The 17,108-nt window shown below is 43.7% G+C and overlaps 1 protein-coding gene across 1 annotated transcript in view; it reads right to left on the bottom strand.

Annotated features, from left to right (window-relative positions):
• RFX7 (regulatory factor X7) overlaps nucleotides 1-17,108 on the bottom strand; it is a 49,827-nt gene that overhangs the window by 18,391 nt on the left and 14,328 nt on the right. The window contains exons 2-4 of the mRNA XM_066196243.1: nucleotides 9,419-9,452; nucleotides 2,198-2,280; nucleotides 1,276-1,398 (exon numbers count right to left, since the gene is read on the bottom strand). Coding sequence (XP_066052340.1) covers nucleotides 1,276-1,398; nucleotides 2,198-2,280; nucleotides 9,419-9,452 — 240 coding nt within the window. The remainder of the gene's footprint in view (nucleotides 1-1,275; nucleotides 1,399-2,197; nucleotides 2,281-9,418; nucleotides 9,453-17,108) is intronic.

Below are 17,108 nucleotides of genomic sequence, written 5' to 3'. Positions count from 1 at the left end.
CACAAATACTTGATGCAGCTACATACAAAGCCATCCAAATTTCACACTCCACAATCTGTAGATGATGATATTTCCGGGCATCTGCAGCTTGGCACAGCATGGAAGCCAAGCAGATTTGTTGCTGAAGCAGGCCATAAATTATTTAATAAGAAATATATTTAAGAATAAGGCTCCCATCTCTCTCCCGCACAGCAGCTGCCGCTGTTGCTGTGTCTGCGCGAGCGGCTGCTGCGCGGGGATTGGCCGTCCCGGCACGCCGGTGCCATTGGCTGCGCTGCCGGGCTGCGTCACCGCTCCTGCCCGTGCCGGAGCTCACAAATAGGTGTGTGCGTGTTTATCAACCCCAGGCGAGCCAGTGCCATCCTGCTTCAGCTCAATCACGGTAAAACACTTCAGCAGAGAGAGTTAATTAAAAGGAGGTATTTGCAGAAGGCAACCCTGCAATAACATTACTATGGGGTGAATCCTGTAGGCACATAGGAGGTGAAGGGATTCAGCTCCCTGCAAATTACTGTAATCATTCAGATTATGGAAATACTCATACTAGATCATAAATCTGTTATTCATCTTCAGGCAACTGGGCTGAGGATGATTATTTCTTTCCCCCTCCCCCATGGGGTATGTTCTGTAAATGAATTCAAATCCAACTTTCATCAGACAGCTCCCTCTCCCTTGCTTCTAATCGCTTCCTCATTACACGGTAGCTTTGAGACTTGACAACACAGACTCACAGTGGCCTTGGTTACTGGTCTCATACATATTCAGATATATAGTGCCTCTGCAGAAATCAGGTTTGCTGCAGGAAGGTCCAATATTTATGCATTATTCTGGAAAGAAAGGTGCGATGGGCAAGATCTTATGTGCAAAATAGCTGCATCTATGGGGAACAATTCACCCTCTCACCCTTGTTAAGGCAGTCATATATGTATGCAAACAAGCAGACCAACACATATTGGAAGATAATAACTGATGCTTTTTACCTGTGCCACGCTGCATAAAACAAACCCAACGGTCATTCATTCACCTCACACTGATATTTACTTGTTAAGAAACCCTTGTACCTTTCCTTCAGCAATTGTACATGTAATGCACAATTCCAACATCACAGTCCTATCTCCAGAGGCAGCACTAATGAATATAGTTTGCCACAGAGTAGCCACTGCATTCTCAGGTACAGCAGCATGGTCCAACACATGTCCACACACCCCAGTGGGTATCTGCAGAGTCAGTGTCACAGAACACTGCACTGGCTAAAGCCGTACGTGTGGCACTCACTTGTATTCGTCATAAACCTCCTGCTTGGGAAGGGACGTCTCGGGGTGCTCTTCCAGGGTGTTGCGTATCCAGGAGAAGGCGTGCATCTGCTGGGCACGGCTGGATGACATGGAGATCTGATCGCTGGGGAGAGAACGGGCATGGTGATGAAGACATGGCTCTACAGCTCCTTCTCACCTACAACACTTAAAAACTGTCTGCCTGTACAGGTGGAAAGACACCAGAGACAAAGAGGGCTTGCACTGCATGGATTTACCTATTCCTTTAGCCATGGGCAGCAGTTTCTCCTTCTTTCATCCAGAAGTTAACAAAGAGACTCCACGCTCCAGTTCTTGACTGATACACAGCTGCGAGTACACAGTGACTCTTAAATTCATTATTCCTTACTGGCCACCTCTAAGCTTTTGCCCACTTAGTTTGCCAGCTGTCCTTCGGGAACACCCAGTTTTCCCAGGAGATACTCAGTGTGCTTCCTATAGGCACCGGCCTGCCTATAACCATCCTACTGGGAATAGCTTCATTTTGTGACACTGATCTGCAGGTTGGTTTTCTAGAATTTCCTTTAGTTAAACAAGTGTTACCAGAAATACCATCTGTTTTTTCTTTCACCCACCATCACACTGGTGTTGCTATTTTATGACTTCATACATAAACAGTGAAGGAACAATTACAGAGTCTGTGGAACACTTTCTCTGATGACTCTTTCATCATATTTATAATCACAAGCTTTTCGTGAAATAAAAGATTCTAAAGTTAAAAAAACCCCCAACATCTGATCTTCAGGAAAACAAGAGTACTTAATGTTTAATAAAGATTGCTTCTGCTACCAACATTATGTGAATGATTCCTCGGTGGTTAAGTGCCACAGAAAGTAAAGCAAGTTTCCAGTACTAGCTGCTCACCTTTACACTCACACACATACCTTTTGTCTCCATTGTTGGGACCCGAAGGCAGCTGAAGGTAGAGGTAGAGTTTCTCTAGGTCTGTAAACTTCTCAACTTCTTGCTAGATAAGGTATTTTGGTTTGGGAAAAAGAAAAAAAAAAGGTGGAGAGAGGTGGAGGGGGGGAAAAGCAAATAAGAATGGTTGAGCTTGACAGCTAAAACCCGTCATCTGACAGCATATTCCTAAATAATATAATTTCAAACAAGAATATATTTACTTATGTGAAAGAACACAACTATGAGCACTATGTGACTAGAAATGTGATTTCCTATTTTATTTGCACATCATCACCCACCAGAAGGTACTTGTAACAATTACAAAATTCACATGCAGTAAAAGCAGAATCTGGAAAATGTTAACAACGGATCACTTCTGTAACCACACATGTAACATGAAATCTTGGTCTTGTACACGTGAAGCACCTCTGAGAATCCAGCATCACAACCAGCTATGCGGTAACAGCATAGAATGCCAGACCTGATCCCACAATCCCACTTAACTATATTTACTAATAGTTAAGTGACATAGACTTCCATGAAGTAATTAAAAAACTTATCTATGTACATATGTATTTTTTTGTTTCCGTTGGAAATCAGTTATTGAAATTGTTACTGCACACAGGCCCTTCAGTTAACATCCATCTCAGTTATGCCAGACTCCTCCTCCAGAGGATACCAGCTGAGGATCAGAGAGGAGGGGGAGTTCTACCTGGTGTATGCAGCCAGTGATTGCTACAGAGACCTGCTCTTGGTCATCTGAAACCAGTTACGTGGACTTAGAAGGAAACTCAACTGTGGTAACGTGCTCAGGGCCGGCTCAGCAGCAATGCAAGGAAAGCCACACAGCAGGAAGCACAGGGGGCTTCCTTCAGGAAGATGCTACAGAAGCACTGCCTGAGGTGGTTCACCGTCAGTACAGAGCTGGAGACTCACTTGATCCTTTTTAAAGTCAGAATACAGCTTCTGGATTACTGCTAATTCCCTTTGTCTTTACTGGTGTCGTACTGCCAATGTAACACTTTCCAGAAGGAAAAGAGGAGGGTCCAACATGCAGTGAGACCTGGCTCTTTTCAGCAGTGAGCAGAATGGAGAGTGGGGAAACCAAAAACCTAAACTTCACTTCAAACTGGGGCGTCATGTCCAGACCAACCCTGTTGGCACAAAACTGACAGCAGCACCTGAAAGAGGAGGTTCCACTTCCTTCTCCCTGCCCCCAGACCCTGCACAAGGACTGGTGGGACGCAGCATCCAGGGAAGGGCTCTGGCAGAGTGTGGGGTCTCAATAATCCCAGCCAGCAAACCCCACCCCAGAACCGCTGCACACAACGAGGCCACCAGTGATGTGACAGACCTGCCCAGAGCCAAGGGAAGCACTTCCAGCAGCACACAGGTAACAGACACTGGATGTGCTTCTCTTATAAGCTGTAGCAAACTGTAACATTTCGTTGGGTTTTTTTTCCTCTGACAAATTCCTGAAATTTGCTGACAGATTTCTGTGTGGCTCTATAGCAGCTTACACAGCAGTGGTGCTCAGACCACCAAGTATCCAGAGTGGAATTTCTTAATAATGGGTGTGTTTTGTCAAATTCTCTGTCCTTCCTTTCCTGTATGAATCACAGCATTTAAATTGGTGGGTTTTCCTTTAGCAAGCTCATTATTGTAGAGTCAATGTTCTCCAAAGAAAGAATTTAGAGAAAATTAATCATTTTTGAGAAGACAGAAATTTAACAAGAAAATTTGTACTTCATCATTAGGCATCCTCTTGTCCAAGGAAGTTAGCTCTTTTTGTTTTAAATAGCAAAAGCCCAAGCAACACACCAAAGGGCACTGTCTGGGTGGGATTACCTTGCCTGGTAAGCACTAATCCAAGAGACAAAAGCATCCAGGGCAAAATTAATCTCCCCCTCCTCTCCCCATGAGTCTGAAACTGAAGTGGAAGACAAATTCTCCCTTCCAAATCTAATGTGCCCAAGTGCAACACAGAAGGCAAGGTTTTAGAAGAAATATGAAACCTTTCATCAACATACACTGCAGTAGTGTCAGTGCCCACTCCAGCTGAAGCCATTTCTGTGTCATGGTAGGAGGAAAGGGCTGTGTGTGGAAGGGCCCTGTCTGAGCCACTCTGCTACACAGGTCCCACCTGTCAACCCCCTCAATTAAAGAATACAAAATAATAAAAACCCCAACCACAAAGGAAAAAAATGTGACTGGGATTGTGTTAGGAGAGCGTTTTCCAAAGGATATGAGTGAGCCTGCGACTCTCCCATGAGGAAAACTGCATCCCTACATCTGAGGCGGCTGAGGATTATGGCTTCCTCACGTCCTTGGCAGAGGCAGCTGCAGAGTGATGTTACCGCACTGTCTGCACTCAAACCCCACTGCTCCCCATGCCTGGCCCTAGGCAGCACTTTCTGCACAACTCCTTCAGCTTCCAGCAACAGCAGCAGGGAAGCCCTGGGAAGGCAGGACCTCCTCAGAATGGGAGAGTAAAAGAAGTCACAGGCAGTTCACAGAGGTAATCCTACCTGGGTGATAATTAGATAAACCTAAGCTTATTAGATGAGACTGAATCTATTTAGAGAAAATCATCTTAAAACTGAAGAAGTGGCAGCAAGGAGATGGAGTGTGACAGTTAGTGCAAGTAGATCTGGGAAAGACTGCATTTTGCTTAGCTAAAATTTATTAAACATTTTGTTTAGGCCATTTTCTCTACACATTTCTGAAACCCTTAGAACTTGGTTACAGTCTTGGTAAGTAGAGTTTCTTCTTCAGTCTCAGCTGACATCCACCAGTTCTCAATGCTAAAGGTCTGGTGAATCCAGTAGTAACTGCAGTTGCTGATACTGCAACTGCTGAAAGCATCAAAACTTTACAATTTTTTAATGCAATCAATTGGAGAATTTGGGAAATTGGAGTACTTCAGCTGGTCTGCTAACTGACCAAGAAGACAAAGGTTCATACATTCTGAGTTTTTCTTTGTGCTGGGTTGGATGCATATGGAAATAAATAAAAAGAAACAAGAATGCAAAATATCCTATAAATTCCCACCCCAATCCCCAAATAGGTCAATAGTGTGGAAAAAATAGGCCACTAGAGTGGAAGAGAGTCATGGCATCAAAAGGAAGAATGTGATGCTGGCACCATCTTGGACAAACTCCCCTTTGTGCAGCCTGTTAAAAGCTTCTGCTACTGTTCTAAAAACCACAGAGCCTGCGCAATGTCTGGGGAATCCTCTTCTGCTACTTAAAAGGATCTAAGTAAAAATCTTGCTTGGAGTATCCTGACCTTGATTGACTGGTTCTATCACACCAGATGAAGATGGTATAATTCTCCAAAGGCTATTTATAAATCATAATTCTTGAACTTGCATTAGAAAAATGCACAAGCATGCTAAGCTGCTCGCAGGACTGAGGTGTAAAGCCCAGCACAAAGCATCGCCTCTGGTACTCTTGCTCTTCACACATTACCTTTATCTCCTGCAACCTGAACCATATAAAACAAAGGAAGATTCAATGAAGATGGGGAGCAGGCAGTGCTCATACTAATTTGTACAGCTTGGCTTCAATTTAGCCAAAAATCTATCAAGCACACAAAATACCTCTGTGATCTTGTATTCTGAGCCAGAAAAACTAAGGACAAAGAATTAGAAACCTGAAGTCACAGCTAAGCGAAGACTTTCAGTATCACATAAAGGAAAAGAAATCTCTGCTATTTCTGTTTTGACAGTTACCAAATATAAATAGGTAACTACAGAAATGCACAAAACAAGTAGCAAACAAATTAAACCAGAGATCAGTGGCCACACAGATCTGCTCCAAACGAATCTGTCCTTTTGCTGCCTAAGATGGACACAGAACAAGATTTTCATTGAAACAGATGCAACTTTCTTTTCCATTCTAACAGGCATTTTGATTGAGCAAAATAAACACCTGTGAAGTAAACCAGGATGACCAAAATGATGTGGGGTAAGGGTTTTCAAAAAGAAGATAGGAGGTTTTGATATCTGTTTCCATTCTGAGAGACACTAACTTGCCACTGCAAGTTTCTGCAGCACAAAGAGACAAAGATCTATTCAGCACAGAATGATGTTAAGGACTTAATCTGTGCTATAGAAAACAGAGTTTATTCATGTTTCTGCTTGAACCAGAGAACCGAGAGATTTGAACATGAGTCCCCAAAATCAAGGAGTATCTTTCAGGTTTCCTGACCTTGGTGGATTGGTTCTCTCCTGGTTTTCTCTGACTGCTGATGTACTGTCAGGTCACAAACATTAGCGAAGCATCATTTCAAAGTTGTCAAAAGGGATTACCATAGGAAAACTCCAAGCAAAAAAACCATTTGCTTTTTCTGGATTGTTTACTTAGTCAGGCCAAACTTTAAATAAGACAGAAGAACATACTAAGGAACAATCAGAAGAGCTGCTACTTCTGTAATGTACACAGTGCAGATGTCATTCAAATTTGCACTATTTCAAATTTCCATAATGAAAGCAGAATTACAGGTTATTTCTGTCCTTGCATTTGGGTAAGGGGAACTGAAGGCCAGGGGCATTCTGCAAGCTTCATGCAATACTACTGTTTTAGAGAGCATGGACTGCTCTTAATATTTCTTTCCACATTTTGAGTATTTATAGACAACTATACTCTAAGCAAAGTGAAAAAGGCTGTGCCAATGGCAATGTAACCTGCACCTACTGGCAGAAAGGCCCTAAAATTTGTCATACTTCAGCAGAACAAACATCTATTATTTAACAACCAGAACTAAAAATAGCAAAGTAGTCAAGCAATCATCTCCCCACTCTATGAATAGAGAAACAAAAAGCAAAGGTTAAATAAGTTACTCTAGGTCACATGGTTTGTTGGAAATATCACCAAGGCAAAAAATAACTAATACTAAAAACACCCTTTTTTTCTAGCAGGCAGCTAATAAATACACTTGATATGCTTTATCTGAGCAGAAGCAGGAACATATTTCAGGTGCTAAATATTCCAAACAAGCCCTAAAAACACATGGCAGCTTTGTTCTGCCAGTGCCCAAGCACAGCTGCCAAGGCTTCGTGGAGCTTCTGCCCGTCTCCTGTAGGGCCCAACAGACAAGTGGCACCTTCACTGCCACAGGACCCACGGACACTGCCTCAGCACACCCCACACCACCAGCACCTCTGGTTTCCATGGACATCCACCCAGCACTGACCTCTTTTCAGAGGACTAAGGAAAGAAACCCTGGCCTTCTTGCTGAGTGATTATATGGAGCAAACCATTTTAAAAATCGGGTTCAAAAGTTCACTTAGTATGTGGCTACAAATATAACAAGTGAAGTCATAAGAGAATCTACTGCTAGACATGTTTACTACAGTTAAAAAGATGCTATAATGAATTTTTAATGACTGTTTACACCACAATTCTTGCTAATTATCTTTTTTGGATTGCACAGTATACAATGATTTTCTTATGATCTCCCAGAAACTGACAGGATGCCGGAATGTGAGTGGTGCAGGGTAACAAGCTGAAGGCAGAGAACTCTGGACTCTTGTATGAGCAGTTGCAGTCTCAGCGCCCGTACACCGGCTGCTTTCCACAGCCCTCTGCTATGACAGACCTCCACAACAGACTACTGCCATCACCTCTGTTTCTTCCTAGTTCTCTCCTTGCTGAGCTGTGTTGAACTTGGCAGCCTATGAACATTTGTGCGTGGCTCTGCACACGGGGGCTGTGACTGGTGCTACCAAAGGAGGGACTCAGAGCTACACAGCCACTGCCTTTCAGTTCAACATGCTTTTAGATTCTGTCTTGCAGCTCACAGCTTTCCAAAGCACCTAAAACCACAGAAACCATTTTGCCAGAATTCAGCTAAATTTTGATCTCCTCAAACTATTCTGATCTTGGATTTTTCTGTTATAAACTACCTGAACAGCATTAGATCTACCTTTGCTAACCTAGAGTGACTTTTCCACTGTTGACACGACTCCTCTGAACTCATCAGCAGGACAGACAAGGAGGCATCTGGAACAGAAAATTAGACCATCAGGACACTGCTGCTCCGTTCCAAGCCAAGCCATGGAGACTGCTTTGTGTCCAAGACTTCTCTGTCAATCCAATGGATGCGACCTACCCAACACCCTTGTACAAACTGATAATCCCTACCTCAGTACACAAAGTCCACAAATCTGCAGAATTTAAGGCAAAAATAGTCCTAGTGTAATTCTATTTTCTTAAAACAGATTGCTAAAAGCAGAAGACTGGTTAACCTCCTACTTATTTACTCCCTCTCCAATGCTACTTTAGAAACACTTACCCCAACTCCCATTTTTTTCTACAGAAATACCTGGTGTTAAAAGAGTTTTACAAATGCAGTTTTGCAATCTGTCCTTTTACCACTGAAGATTCACATACAAAACAATTAAGATCTGAAGGCACCTGTTTGGTGTTCACAAATGTCAATAAGGAATAAAGGGGACAAAAATTGTGTTCTGCATCCCTACTCCCACTGGGTGCATCCAAGAACTTTTAAACAGAAGTTAAATGGGGTCCAAAGTTTGTTTGCAACACAATGCAGCCTTAAATCTTATACAACAATAAATCCAGAGATTTTAAGGGAAGACAATTCAGTACCACCTGAAATAGATTTTCATAATATGACTTGGAGGAGTATTCTTGGTTAGCTCAGCCATACTGCTTGATAGTATCCAGGTGGCTGTCTATGACACTTTTTTATCTTATCCACTGGTACTTCTGGATGAAGTGCTGAAGGTAAGAAGTCAGGATAAGCAAACCCTTACAATCCTAAGATTTAGGAACTCAAGACTCTGATTTAAAAAAACTTACAACCTGCTCACTACTGAAAACAAATAAAACCTCTCTTTCTGAACTAGTATTTTCTAAAAATAATCTCTTATCACTGCCCAGGTCCTGTTATTTTAATGCACAAATGAAGATGATGTTTTTGCAATTCAAGGGTCTTTCCTGCTTCAAAAAACGATCTCTCTGCCCTACGCAGCACAGCAGAGCTACAACAGGACCTGTAGTGTTGCACATTTCTGGGAAGGTACCTGAGATGATAACTAATTTTGATCACATTTAGTGGTAGTATCTTGAAGTACTGCTAAGGAAAGGCTTCATAATAGCTGTCAGTCCCCAGAGCCATCTATTTTGGTCTTGCAGCTCATTAAATATTGAAAAGCATTCTGGAGTTGTACTTACCAAAATGCAGTCCACTTTAGATTGTACAGTTTTGCTAGATGTGAGGGAAGAAAAAGAGAAACACTGAATTAGTCTAAAATCAATGACAACAACGTTACATATTAGAATTTCTATCACTGCACTACAGGCTTTATGTCTTGCCCTGAAATATCCTGCTAGTCTATGGAATAATAGTCAGTCAGCTATTTTTCTGTAGAAAGTCACCCCACCTTAACTGCGTGTTGGAATTCTTGCTGCTCTGTTCTTTTCCATAAGAACAGTATTTTTTAAATGAAATAATATTGCAACTATTATCCCAAGCTGCAATGCAGCCAGGATGGATGTCACTACTTTTATTGTAGTTCTTACACAATTCAAATGCATGTGACTTGTTTATGTGTAAACACAATTAACACCCCCCTCTCCCCGTGCTTCAGTAAATCCCACCACTTCAAGGCATGTATTTCTGACTTTCCAAAGAGCTGCTACAAGGCACACAGCTGTTATTCCACTGGCAACTCTGGAGTTTTCCAAGTTAGTCTCTCTACCTCCCAGCTGGCTTATTAAGATGACACTGGGTGGAGACTCAACTGAAATATGCCAGGAATGACCTCAGTGCATGTGCCAAGGCGGGCAAACAGTATGGAACTTATTATACTGCCTATAAACACACCCATGAGCAGCTTTTGTGTTTCTTAAGGGTGCTGTACTTCACATTCTTCATCTGACAGCCTTAGCTGAAGGCATTTTGTCACTGCTCTGAAGAGGAGCTGGTTTCCTACACAGAAAACCCCAGTCTGAACACCTACTAAACAAGCATCAAACCACCATTTGAGTTCAGAGAGCAATTATTTTCCTGGTAAAATAAAACATAATTCAATCTCTTTGCACACCAAAACAGCTCATGGAAATTATTTTACTTTTGCACTGATGCTATCATATACAAAGCAGGACCAAGTCAGGCAGCTGATGGATCTACTAAAACTATAAATAAGAAACAAGCAAAACAAACGGCTCTGCTGTCTGGTGCTGATAGGAACCTGCATCTACTGTTCCATCAGATGCCCAGAGGCAGGAGTTTGGTTGCCCTGCTTGTTACACCACTTCCAGTTTGAAACAAGTCTAAAAATCTGTTTTGTAGAGGCTGCTAGCACTGATGCCCCTTCCCATACAAGAACTGCTCAGGTTATAGTGACAGAATACAATAAAAGATTTCAACAGGTAAGAATATCTGACAAGTTCACCGAAGCAGATCCATCAGCAGACATCCACTTCAGCTGACTTTGTGTAGGAGAAGCCATCAGGTGGGTAGACAGGAACACCAAGGAGACAGTAAAGCAGAGCTGCTGAGGATTTTTAAGAATAGGGAGTGCTAAGGATGGTAAAATGGATGCTTTGCCTTGCCTTGGGAAAGATGCTCACATATACTGCAGCAACTGTAGAAGGGAACCTAAATGTCATCTCATCAAAAACCACCATCTAAGCAGACAAGTCAAAGGACACCAAGCATGGGAACCTGCTGCTGCTGCATGTTGCCAGTGCATCTGAGCCAAAGCTGAGCAAATTGATGGGGACACAGCTGCTCCAGCAGCACTTCTCCACCCCAGACTCCACCTACCCATGGCCTCCAACCCCGAGTGAGGTCTCACAGTCCCTGTGCTGCTACAGACCAACAGCCCCTCCTACAAAGCAGCAGCAACAGGAATCGGGCATATGTACCCATGCTTGTACCCAAACCCCTCGTACGGCTTCACATGACAGCTTATGCAGAAAGGGTGCATAAAAGGCAAGGGGATACAGGGTACAGACATAGCAAACTTAGCCCCAGTACAGCCTACACAGACTTGCAGACAACACCATGCACTGGGGCTTTTCAGGAGCGCACGCTCCAGCCAGCACAGCTTCCCTTCTGCCAACCTGAGCATCAGCATGCCCATTTGCATTAACATCCTCCTCTTGCAAAGAGAAAGAGGCAAGTTGCCAGGAGGCAGCTGGGCAGGAGATCCCTAGAGCTGTCCTTTTATCTCCAAATATCAGTCTGAGTCAGGAAATGTAAACTCTCAAATTTAGTTCAGGCTCTTCCAAACGTGACCTCTGGTCCTACAGCACTGATCAACAGCGTTGAGAAGCTGCAGCAGAGGAGCAATAATAGGGCCAGTAAATACAGCTTCACTATGTTTCATTTTCAACAACTGGTGGCACAAAAAGGACAGTCAAGTTCATGTCCGCCAATCTGCAAGCAGATGTTGTGACATTTTAAAAGGCAAAGGTCCCACTGCTTCAGCAAGGATATGTGTGATCTCTATTCAAAAAGCAATTTTTTCCATCTCCTGCTCCACACTCTTGAGTATACTGGAAGGACATAATTAAAATTTGTTAGTGGTAAACTGAGGTTTCTTTCTTCCTAACCAGAGCACAGGTTAATATTGCCTCATTTTATAAAGCTTGTGCCTAACAACAAAAATGCTTATTTCCCTCCCAGTGGAGGCAATCCATGTCAAAGCCAAACAGTGGCAACCCCGAGGAATGAGCCCTTTGACAGGGACAGTACTGGAGTGACCTTCTCATGGTCCTGAGCACTGCACAGAAACACTCCATTTGGTGACACTGCAGGACACATCCCCATCACATCAGGAGATAACAGGACAAGTGACAAAGGTAGTAAAGGGACAGACATCCCAGTTACACCTGCCACCTTTGTTTATTTTGCCCCCCTTCTTCTCTAGCAAGACATACATGCTTTGAAAGCTGAAGTTTCAACCACAAATAAGCAAGTCTGCTTCTGTCTTTGCCAAATGCATCCCTTACCTAATTACTACTGCAACGACAGAGCCTGCAACCAGCAATCCCAACAACCAGGTTGAATCAGGCCCTACACAGAGCCATTTCTAACATCTGGAGGCAATGTTTTGCTGCAAGCCTAGGAGTAGCTGCAGGAGAGCAGCAGGAATGATGTTCTTTCTAATGAAAGTAACCATTTGAATCTATTTGGAACCTAAGCCTATTGGAAACTCAGAAACTGCACCTAAAGCCCACAGCCAGCTTTGCTCCTCGTGGAGCTGCTTCTGCGGGCTCACTGTGATTCATCCCCATCGAGAAGCACAGCTGGCGTTACTCTCTCTTTTGTAGCTCTTCATGATGACGGTCTCCCTCAAGTTAAACGAGTTCACTTACTTGATCCAAAAATTAATTCATGCAACTTCATGCAGTTTTATCCAGGACATGATTTGGGGTTCTGAGGTAGCTGTCTCTTGTGAGCAACAACAAATGTGGCTGATTTTACAGCTGCCTTGGATTTACCAACTTGTGCCCCATGACCCAACACCAGAACCGCGGAGCATAAAAATTTATACCAAAACTTTGTGTGTGCTCCTCTCCAATCAAAAACTAGAGACACGATCACACCAAACAGGGAGACATTTATTCAGTGGGTACCATCCTATTGACAGTTTCAATGTTAAGGCACACAGAGTGACTCAAGAGGGATCCTGTTGTACTGTCTACGGCAATGCTCCTCAAAAACATCAACTTTGCTCTCAACACCACCAATGTGGATCAATGTGGTCATCTCTGGTCACCCACCCACCAGCCACTCAAAAACATGCACCCAGCTTCTGCTAATTAGTAAAACAGCAGAGAAAAGGAGGTTTCTTAGGCTGTGCTTGGAGAAGCAGCACAGGGCAGCTCCCTGCAAAAGCTGCTGTGTTTCATGAAGAACCCCAGACCCTACAACTTTCCAGGGAACATGTGTTGGCTGCTGTGGGTATCAGCAAAAAGCCTTACAGGAAAGCCTCTGGCCCTCTTAACAGCCTCAGCTTTTGACTTTTAGGGCCAAGACCTTTGAAGGATTCTTGAAGGTAACTTTCAAAGGCTGTAGCAACTGAAGTTTCTAAAGGCTGAAGACAAACTCCTGAAATTATCTTTGGGAGAATGAGATGGGGAGAAATCAGATGAAAGTATTTCCTCAATCTGCTCTTCTACCTTCTGCCAAAGTATGCATTTCTGTTTTCCCTGACCTATTTATGTATTTCTGCTCAGAACAGCCCTGTCTTGGCATGGGCAGAATGAGGAGTGTGTTCTCTTTCCAGGTGAGCAGCTGAGTTTACTTTGCACTGAGGAAGAGAGAGGGGGAAAAAAGCAGAAGAATAAGGTAAGGAGATGCCATTTTTTTTTTCCTAAGTGGCATAAAACCAGATGCTGCCAACCTTCCTCTAATTAAGCAATACTTTACTTTCAGGAAGAGGCAGCTGAATTGCACTGAGCAATACGGGACTATTGTATTACCAGAAGTGGCAGAATTCACTTGCTCTGAGCACGAGTACCTCTTTAATGCTGCAAACAGGAGAAGCCATTTAACCACAACGGATAAGAGAAGCCTTATGTCTGTGAGACCAGAAAAGAGGAGGTGGCTGAGAGAAATAAAAGAAAGCCCTTGAATTTATCAGCTACTGCCTGGTTAACCCTGAGCCTTCCCAAAGCCTGCACAGCACTGAAACTAACCCCTAACAGCTTTGCAGTTGAGAGCATCCAGCCCCTGTGAAAGGCAGCAGCGTGACCAACACTGTGGGAGCACAGTGAACACCCACCCTGCAGCACAGCCCCTCTCCTGGGACACATGGCCAGAGCAGGATGCTGCCAAAGGGGCTCCTGGGCTGAGCCCCTGGCAGAAGCGGGACAGCAGCACTTCCAGGCCATCGCTGTTCTGCTCAGTCAGGGGAGACCTCCCAGCCCCAAAAGTCACACAGGACATGGCTCTCACCATTCAGCACTGGCAGCAGACTCAGTCCTCAAATGGAGGAGGATGTCAACAACAACAGACCCAATCAAACTCGTCAGACAAGTTGGAGCTACAATTTGTTGTCCAAAATTTAGTAATGGTTTGAGTAGGTGGTCACATGTGGGAAGCCCAGAGTGATTTTTCCATCAAAAGTTTGGTGCATCCAGTGAAACTGCCACAGATACTCTGTATCCATTCAGCCCAAGACTGCAAATATTTGCATGAACTGAAACATCCTCCTGAAAACAGCCTCGGTATAGCTGTGTTCCATGTGTTTGGCACTTATTGGACAGCCTAGAGAAAACACTGTTTCTGCCAAACCACAATGCAATTGATGAAAAGAAACTACTTTCCATCACTGCTCATAGATGAGCTTTACATCAGGAAGGCAGGGTTTAACTCCTGACCAGACAGCACGGGTTCCCCCCTACAGGTTCCCAGTTTCCAGTACTGGTGTATTAAGTTACATTATTACCCAACACGCAGGACTTAGAGCAAAAAGTTGCAACTAAAATGGAAAACCACAGTGCGCAGTTACTTAGCATGGGCACAGTTACCTAGTTATTCACCTCAGACTGTAACCCACTCTCTCAGCCACCTGAGAAAATGTTTAACAAAGTTATAAAATAAACTTTCTTTGGAAAAACGAAAAAAAAACCAAACCAAAACCAAAAACCCTGACAGTGCACGGTGACACAGCTGCCCTGGTATTTTACTCACACCTGAAAACAAGCCTTCTACACGAGAAGGATACCCAAGACAGGAGTTAGAGCTGTCTGCCAAAGACGGCGTCTCCTGGCCACATGGCCTTTCAAAAACTGCTGTGATCTGACAAGCCTCCATTTCCCACTGCCTGACTTGTGCCCCCATACCAAAACCACCCCGCAGGCTGTCTGTCAAACCGCTCGGCACCAGGCTCGGGGTGGTCGGGAAGGACTGCTCCCGGGCCAGCAGCCCCGCCAGGCACAGGAGGCATTCGGGTGTTGACAGCACCCAGCAACTCTTTCTCCTGTGCAGCGTCCTGCTCCCCCTTTGCCTCTTGCAAAAACCCACTTCGGCTCCCAAGGAAAACAAGCCAGACTCCGCTACAAAGTACCAAGAGCGACAATTTTGGCAAAATCATCTTTCTGAAAGCCTTGTTAAAATAGGGAGGGTCACTATTAAACTGACTACATACCCTTTAGGAAAGATTCAATTTGAATTCCGCAACTCTGACGACATCAGGTGACATTTAAAAAAAAACCCCAAAATCTCTATTTACTCTGCATGCTGTGAGGAACCACTCAATAAAAGGATTACCAACCCCATTACAGTAAGTGGTACTATCAGAAAGGTACTATTATCACATCCTCACCACGACAAGCACTGTGTCCCAGCAGTGCCTGCAGCAATCAGCCCTTAATTCTTAATCTTACTGAATTAATGCTTCTCTTTCTTAGACTAACAGCTCTAAATATATCTTTATATAACCTTCCACTCAGAAGCACAAAGAAATGTTAAACTGGAGCCAAGGATCATCTAAGGAGAAAATTATGAAACAGCCGCCTATGTGTGCTGCTACTCAATTAACATCTTAACATATGCCATGTTACATTGTCTGGCTTGGCTCACAGTGATAAAGAAGTAAAATGGCTGTAAAAGCATTTCAATTAAATATTTAGAAAGCAGAGCTGCACAAGGTTGAGACTTGTTTGAATTAGCAAAACGACGACTATCCATACTGCTCAGCTAACGGTGTGAGAGCTTCAGCGCAGGGCACTGGGAAAGGAAAGCACACCCCAGGCGGGCATGGCCCTGCACCCCAGGGCCAGGAACTCCCTCCCATGCTCACCTCTCACCCTGGGGCGTGCAGGAGCCAAAAATCAGGTGGCTTCTGATGCCACCTAGGGGCTCTGTCCCTGCCTGCACTGCTCCCTCCCCGGGGAGAATCCAGCGTCATGCCCCACACACCAGGCACTCGAGCCTAGCACAAACACGGGCCAACAGCGACAAAACATTTAACACAAGACACATTAGGTCTTTCAGGATTCAAATCCAGATATATTTTTATTCCATATAAAAGCCGCAGGGACCACAATTGCATCCTAAAAGCACATGAAGTATCGCTATTTCCCTAAAGTATAAAAATAGAGCAGTGTCCACTGGAAATGTAGAAAAGCGTCCAACTCTCAGGCCACAAAGAGCAAACAAAGCAAGTATTCACCAACTGGTAAATATTGTCTGTTCCAGTCTGAAGGCAGATTCCTCCTCAATCACAGGCAAACCACCCTTCTCAGCAAAATCAGGAGGCAAACGCTCAGCAAGCCAATAAAAGAGTGCAACAAGAAGGGTGAGCTGCAACTTCTGCATCCTCCCTGTAACCTAATCTGCCTCTTTCCACTCACCAGAGAAAATAAGCCAAACCAGTTTTCCATCAGACATAAGACGGAGAAATGCTACATCACAGTGCTGAAAAACGTAGTGGTTCAGCATGCCTTGAAGTTAATGCAGGTTAAAATGTGTCAAATGCCTGACTTCAACACTTGTTACTAAAATAAATGCAATTAAAATAGTTCACAGAGAATAAAAATTTAATCCCTTCACCATTTCTGACATTATGATCATTTTATGAGTACAAATAATGCCAACAATACAAACAGCTGAACAAAGACGGAAGACAAGGCTGCTAACGAAATGCCCAAGTCTCAAATGTAGCCCATTGTAATGAACTGCCACGAAATAATTAGCCAGCAGACATCAGAATACCTATGTCTGAAATGTAGGTCTATAAACATCTCTTTCAGCTCTCTGAAGAAATCTAGTTGTATTCAACACTAGAGGCTTGTTCCACTATTCTTAAAATAACTGGGAAGAACTTGCAACAACCACACACTGCCAGGTGCTCTATTCCAAGAAGACAGTCATTTAAGTTCCTGAGGTTGGGGGTTTTTTTAC

The sequence above is a fragment of the Chamaea fasciata genome, unplaced genomic scaffold, assembly GCF_029207755.1.
Source record: "Chamaea fasciata isolate MVZ Bird 193981 ecotype frontalis unplaced genomic scaffold, bChaFas1.0.hap1 SCAF_14, whole genome shotgun sequence".
Classification (NCBI taxonomy): Eukaryota; Metazoa; Chordata; class Aves; order Passeriformes; family Sylviidae; genus Chamaea; species Chamaea fasciata.
This window is presented reverse-complemented; position numbering and strand designations above follow the sequence as displayed.